The sequence below is a fragment of the Cannabis sativa genome, chromosome 2 (assembly GCF_029168945.1).
Source record: "Cannabis sativa cultivar Pink pepper isolate KNU-18-1 chromosome 2, ASM2916894v1, whole genome shotgun sequence".
Lineage (NCBI taxonomy): Eukaryota > Viridiplantae > Streptophyta > Magnoliopsida > Rosales > Cannabaceae > Cannabis > Cannabis sativa.
Genome location: NC_083602.1, coordinates 91,407,999 through 91,415,613, shown reverse-complemented (window position 1 = coordinate 91,415,613; position 7,615 = coordinate 91,407,999). Strand labels below are relative to the sequence as shown.

The following is a 7,615-nucleotide window of genomic DNA, read 5'->3' as shown; positions in this document are numbered from 1 at the left end:
AATTTTATTTATACCTAAAAATTTATATGTGCACCCACTTCAATAATTTTTAATTTACATAAAATATATCTTTAATTATATTAACTTTTTTAATTCTTTTTCTTCTATATTTTAAATATTATTAAAAATTAAAATATAAAATTATATGAAATTTTATTAGAAAAAAATATAAAAAATAAGTTTTTAAATTAATACAAAATAATTTGAGAAAAAAATTCTTAGAAAAAATATTAAAAGTGATTTTTATAAATATTTTAAGCTTAATTTTTTAAATATGAATATGTACTTATTATTTTATGTGGTGTAAATAGAACTCTTAAATTTTAGGAAAATTTTATTTATACTCCAAAAATTTCTAAAGACACCTCATTTTAATAATTAATTTTATATAAAATTTATATCTTTAATTATACTAAGTTTTTTTTATTTGTTTCTTCTAATTTATATTCTTGAAAAAATATAACTATCAAACAAAATTAAATTATATATTAAATATTATAACAAAATTATATGAAATTTTTTTATAAAAAAAATTATATGAAATTTTTTTATAAAAGAAAATATATATACATGAGTTTGAAAAAATTATAAAAATAAAATTAAAATAAGTATTGAAATTAACATAAAATATTGTGATGAAAAAAATTTTAAAAAATATATTAAAATTAATTTTTAAAAATTATTTAGGTTTATATTTTTTTTTTAATAATTGAATGTATTTATAATTTGATAGAGTCCAAATAGAATTCTCTTTGTAAAATATATGTGAAGAAAAAAAGGGTAAATACCATTTTGGACCCTGTGTTTTGCAAAAGTTACAGATTGGACTCTGTGTTTTGTTAAATGATAAAATGGACCCTGTATTTTCTAAAATAGTAAAAATAAGACCCTGAGCTTAATTTTTGACAATTTTTTTTTTAATACAACCAACTTGAAGACAATGCTTAATACGAACAGATACAGAAAATGTAAACAGTTTTGTCATAGTACTTTTAGATCGGATTATAATTAAACTTTATTTTGACAAAAAATCAATTCAGGGTCCTATTTGTACTATTTTAGAAAATACAGGGTCTATTTTGTCATTTAACAAAATACAAGGTCCAATTGGTAACTTTTGTAAAATAGAGAGTTCAAAATGGTATTTACCCAAAAAAAAAAAAGACCAAATTGTCCACCATGCATGGATTTATATGTTTTTCAACTAAAGCGGCCACTTGTCGAAGATTCTCCTACAAAATTAAGGGGTAAGTTGAAAAATACCCCTTTTATTAATCTATGAATCAAGTTTACCTCTAATTTTATATTTATTTGGAACATACCTCTTTTTATATATATTGTACCCAAAATATCCTAACATAAGAGAGTCACATGGAGAGTATCTTGAAGTGATAGGGGCAAAATTGGTACAATATTTAAAAAAAGAGGTAAAATTGATAGATTTTAAAAAAGAAGGTAAAAATAAAAGAGGACAATATAAAAAGGGTATAGAGTGTAATTTCCTCCTAAATTAAAGGGTTAAAATAGGTTATTGAATATCTTGTTTGGTTGTAGTTGTCTTCTAATAGCCCAATTATTACACATTGGTGTTTGGCTTTATAATAACTCTTGTGTGTGTGCATCGATTTCTAAGAACTATTTATAACGTTTGAACATAGAGACAATAAATTATTGAATAAAATTAGACAAAAATCTTTAAATTTAACAATTATAGTTCAAGAAAAATTTTGAACGGCCAAAAAAATTCAGAGGCATAATTTAGTACATAAGGAGCAAAAAATCTTAATTAGCCTTAATTATTTATAGCCCAAAAATACACTTGAACACACCTACCTAGTTAGTAGGAGTTTCTCTTTTCTCACCCTTAATATATTTTATTAATCATAAACTCTTTTCTCATCTTACACAACACATACACACATTCATACTCAACACTTACCACAAAACATTTGACTTTATCACTACTTGTTCTTATACCAAAAAACACCTTTGTAAAGAGGAGACTCATCATCACTCTCAACATAGAGACACTCTTTTGCCTCTCTCCACACAGCTTTAATTATTGGAGTCTCATCTAAACGATAATACTCTCCTAATATTGGCTTCACAGCTTTAGTTGCTTCAACTGCATTGTAATATGGTATTGTGGGGAATAAATGGTGGACAACATGAGTGTTTGAAATGTTATGAAAAATACTATTGAGCACTCCAAAGTCTCGATCAACTGTCGACAAAGCACCTCTCAACCAATCCCATTCGGACGAGTCATAGTGAGGCAATGCAGGGTGAGTGTGTTGTAAGTAAGTGACCAAAACAAGCCAACCACTTACTAATACCATTGGTACCCCATACACTAACATAACCCAACTCAACCCTCTTGCTAAGGCGAGTTGGTACAACACGAATATGGTGATGAAAACTCCCACATCGGAAATTAATATTTGAAGCCTTTCATTGTTGGAGTATATAGGAGAGTAGGGATCATAATGAGAAGCGAAACGGTCATATTGTCTGCCTAATAAATTGAAAGTTAAGTATGAAGGGAAACCAATAGTTAATAAAAAACCAAGGGTTAGGACTCTTCCTAATGGATTGTTTAAGTATTTGGAGAACCATGGCATTTGAGATTTCGTCTTTGGAACAAAAGCTTCATCGCGGTTAATGGAGCCAGTGTTTGAATGGTGACGACGGTGACTATACTTAAATGAGAAGTATGGGAGAAGAATTGCAGAGTGGATAACAAAACCAACCATGTCATCAATCCATTTGTAGTCACTAAAGGCATGGTGACCACATTCATGACCAATGAGCCCGAAAGCAAACAAAGCGCAACCTTGGAAGATCCAATAAAGTGGCCAAGCTAAGTATGGGAGTGGATGGGGGAGAAGGTGGAAGTAAGAGGTTGCTAAGTAGTAGAACAAAGTGACATAGAAAAGGTCTCGAAAGACATAAAAGAAGGAGCGAAGAAGAGAGCGTTGGAAGCAATGGGGTGGAATGGCTTTCTTGATTTGGCTTAGTGTGAATGGTGGTTTAGTGTGTGGTGCTCGCTCAATTGGGCTATTATTATTGTTCTTACTATCTTTCAACTCGGATTTTGGCTCGAGCATTCGACTACCAACTCCCATTTTTGCCCCTAATTAAGAAAAAAGAACAAGAAAAAGAAAAGAACAAACCGTTAGACTACTTCAAAGTGAGCTAAAATTGCCTTATTTAAGTGCAATAAGGAGGATACTTTGGCATTTTAGGACCACATATAATTTGGATAAGAGTATCAACAATGTAAGCAATGGATGACCCCATATTAAATATTTTATTAATTTTTTAAATCAAATTGAAAAACTAAAAAATATAAGTTAGCATTGACAACTGTAAATAAGTGGCATAAAAATATCATTTTGTGACCCCACATAGCCCTACTAAAATAACAACATCATTGCCGCATCACTAGTATTTAACATCTTCTATATGTGTCTTTTTACGATTAATTAGCGATATTCCTTAAAAATTATTACATGAATTTTGTTACTAATTATACCAATAATAATATTACAACGAGAAATAAGTTAGACACTGCATTTTAACATTTCTGAAATGACAAACAACTTTATTAGGTATTGTCATTGGAATTGATGTGTGTGTCAATTTCAAAAATTTTAGAATAAAAACAGAGTTATTGGCAGTGGACAGCTCCATTGGCAAATTACCAACCATGCAAAAAAATATATTGAAAACAACATATCAATTTTATACAGAAACAGATTATAAATTGTATAAAGGCATATATGTCTGTCTAGAAAGAAGAGAAAAAAAAACAACAACAAGAAGATTTCATTGCATTAATCAAGTATTAAAAAAAACTGTATTATCTTATGATAAAGATAATTTAATGGGCAACTTTTTTTTGAAAGAAATTGTCGTTTTTCTAATTAAATGTCGTTTTTAATAATATTGTCGTTTTTAAATGGTTACCGTTTTTTATATATAATACTATTCAAGAAGATGTCGTTTTTAAGGAAAATTGTCGTTTTATTTGTCAAGTCCCAAAACAAACAACGTTGTTTTCGATAAAAGAAAATAACATAAAAACTACACAAAATTATACATAATCATCAAACTCAAACTCAACATATTGTTTGTCATTTTTTTTTTAAGAAAAAAAAAACAAATGAAAAGAAAGCTTCACAAAATAAAAATGGGTATACCAGTTTCATCTTTCTTAACCATGTGCCAATAATATCTAATTAAATTAATTTATTAAAATCACTAAACCCATCAAATTAAAAAATAATAATAATAATAATAAAATAACAACAACACTAAAACATAGCTGCATTGTAGTCATATCCCAAAAATAAATTATATTTTCGAAAAATAAAATCTTTGGCTTCAAGAGAAAATTAAAAGTAAAAAGGGACAAAAAAAAAAAAAACAACAATTGAACTATATATAAATATGAAATTCAAGATGTTATGTTTAATTATAAAAAGCTAGACCTTTAAGCATAAATTAATAGGTTAAATAAATCAAAATAAAAACTGAATTTAAAAAAAAAAAAAGTGTGATAGTATTATTATTATTACCTTGAAAGAAGTTTGAGGAGAAAGAAGAAGAGTGAGATTGTGTGAATTAATTTGTGGGGTGTGAAGAAGGATAGACATAGAGTGGTATTTAAAGATTATGAAAATAAGTTTTTTCTTTTATTATAATTATTATTTATAGATTTTTTTTTTTGTTTTTTTGTTCACTCACACACAAATGTAAGTTGTATACACTTTTATATTTGTACACTTGATAATATTATTATAAAAAATATTAACCATTTTTAAACTGTCACCTCAATTATAAAGACTAAGTATCTAATTTCAATGATTTCTTTTATATAATTAAAATTATGTATACTTAATAAGATTTTGTATATTTTTTTTTTTTAAGTAATTTGCGATATAAATACTTAAGTTTAATTTTTGGTTACAAATAAATATCTAATTTTAATTTTTGACAGTATTAATTATAATTCTAGAAATTCTATAGGTACTTGATTGTTAAGTGTAAAGTAAATTTTCACGTGACACTCTTTGATTGGTTGACGTCATTAAATTTTTTATTTTTATTTAAATATATGTATAAAAAATGACATGTGGATAATGACCTGACACTCAACATTCAAGTATAAAAAAATTAAATTTAAATATTTATCTGCAACTAAAAATTAAATTTAAATATTTATGCTGTAAATTATTTATTTGTTTTTTAAAAAAATGTGATGAAATGGCTAAATTACCCTCAATGCATGGATTGATATGTGGTGCAACTAAACCGGACACTCGTCAAAAGATTCTGTCAGAGAAATTAAACGGTTAAAATGAGGGGTGTTTGTTTGTCTCGAATATCATGTTTGGCTGTATTGTAACCAAGAAAGAGAAAGAGAAAGAGAAAGAGTCCAATTATTATCCTTTGTTTGGCTTTGTGTAATAAAATGACACTTTCATGTCATGTGTCCATGCTTCGATTTCTAAGAACTATTGTATAACGTTTGAGGTTGACCATTGACAAAATATTTGTATTAAGTCTACTTGTTCTATATATATGCTTGATATTAGTGCACCAAAATGTTGCAATAATGGTTAAAAAAAATGAAAATCTTAAGACTTAAATTCACATGGTGTAAAACTATGATTTGTAATACAGGCAGGGCCGGTCTTGAAACAAAGTGGGCTATAGGGAGAAAAAAAATTTTGGGCCCTTATATTAGAAAAAATATGGTATGTTTCAAAATCGGTAAAAAAAATATATAATTTTAAAAGAGGAAAAAAAAAATTTGGGCCCCTGGGCTAGGTGGGCCCTAGGCACAGGCCTAGCCTGCCTATGCCTAGGGCCGGGCCTGAATACAGGTAGTGTTCATCATGCTCGGGTATCAACCCAAGTCACATATTCGAAAAAAAATAAGAATTGTCGTGAATATAAAGTAATTTATCAACTCTATTAGTATATATGAGATATTTGAAAATGTGTCTGAAAATAAATTTGTGAGGACTAAACCCTAAACAAATAATATCATACTAACTTTGAAGTTAAAGTGAGCTTGCATACTAGCATCTTGGACAAATGGGCCCAATGCATCAAACTGCAGTTTAAAATAGGGAAATTTATATGGTATACTAATTTTTATTATTTTTTTGTAAAAATATTACCAGGCGGTATTTTTTACTTTTTTACTGTATTTTTTTATAAGTTTCATACTGCAGTATGCTGTGTTAAGTTTTCACTGGTGTTCTACTGGTGTTTTTTAGTTGTTCTACTGTTGTTTTGAGTTGTTCTGTTTTATGTTCTACTGGTGTTTTATAAAAACATAGTATTTTCGAAAACTTGTCCGTGTGACAGTATTTTTGTAAAAGTTAACCCAAATTCTAATATTTTTGTAAGTTTCCTTTTAAAATATTTGCAAGTGTGGAGTTTTAGCAAAATGAATTTTTTTCCAAAACTAGGTAGTGCAGTGTGGGTTGGTAGCTAGCTTAGAATTTTATAAATACAGTTTAAATGGCATTGTAGTATTCAAAAAATATCAATTTTGTGTTGATGTCCTTTATTTTTTATTTAATTTTGTAATTTGGTTGTGTATGGTTATGATGCGGTTTTGAGATCTATGCAATACGTTACATTTAAGAAATTGTTCAAATTGCGTACATATTAATTTCTAATAAATTGGTCAAAATTACACCATTCGCACCATAAACACTCATACTTAAATAAAAAAAAAAATGATGTTTTGTTGTAGTTTAAAAACAAATGAATTTTAATTAAAATAGTAAATAATATTTTAGACTCTATATTTTACAAAAATTATAAATTGAACTCTATTTTATAAAATAATAAATTAAACTCTATATTTTTTAAAATAATATTAAATAGTGCCCTAAGCTAGGGGTGAAAAACGATCGGTTATGGTCGGTTTTTACAAATTTATAACCAATAGTTTAGAAATGGGTAAATAGCGGCATAAGTACCCAAAATTTTAAGTTTGTAAGTGGCATAATCTCAATATTTATTTTTAGCGGCATAAGTACCCAATGTATGTAAAACTGTAATTTTTCTCTAATTTCGTCCGTACAAACCCTGTTATTTTCTTAAACAGGCCACATATAAAGTTTAGATTCTTGATCATTGGGTCTAGACAGAAACATGTGGTATCAGTTACTTCTAAACGTTCTTTTAATAAAGAGGAAATTACACTTAGTATGGGATTTTAAAAGTTCTTATGATAAATATGGCACATTTAAGTTTGGCCAATTTATATGGTATTTTTTTATTTTTAGGTTTTTTTATGGTATTTCATATGCCATATATATGTAATTAGGTTTCTAAATCCCATATTTAATGTTTTTATTTGTTTAGGAATTTTTATTTGTCATTGATGCCGGAAAAGTCACGGAGTTTCTTTGGTCTTGCGGAAAAGTCACGGAGTAGCGGTCGGTGCGGAAAATTCGTCGGAGTTGCCGGCGCGGAAAATTCGTCGGAGTTGGCATTTTTGCCGGAAAAATCACTGAAAAATCACCAAGAAACCGGTTTCTTGAAGTCTAAGAAACCGGTTTCTTGGTGATTTTTCTGTTGACAATGC

At 27.8% G+C, this 7,615-nt stretch overlaps 1 protein-coding gene across 1 annotated transcript; it reads right to left on the bottom strand.

The window, feature by feature from the left end:
• Positions 1-1,757: 1,757 nt before the first annotated feature.
• On the bottom strand, positions 1,758-4,688 carry LOC115718446 (delta(12)-oleate desaturase-like). Its single transcript, XM_030647228.2, has 2 exons — positions 4,581-4,688; positions 1,758-3,133 (listed from the first exon to the last, which is right to left on the bottom strand). The coding sequence occupies exon 2, from the start codon at positions 3,123-3,125 to the stop codon at positions 1,962-1,964; it is 1,164 nt and encodes a 387-aa protein (XP_030503088.2). The 5' UTR covers positions 3,126-3,133; positions 4,581-4,688; the 3' UTR covers positions 1,758-1,961.
• Positions 4,689-7,615: the final 2,927 nt, after the last annotated feature.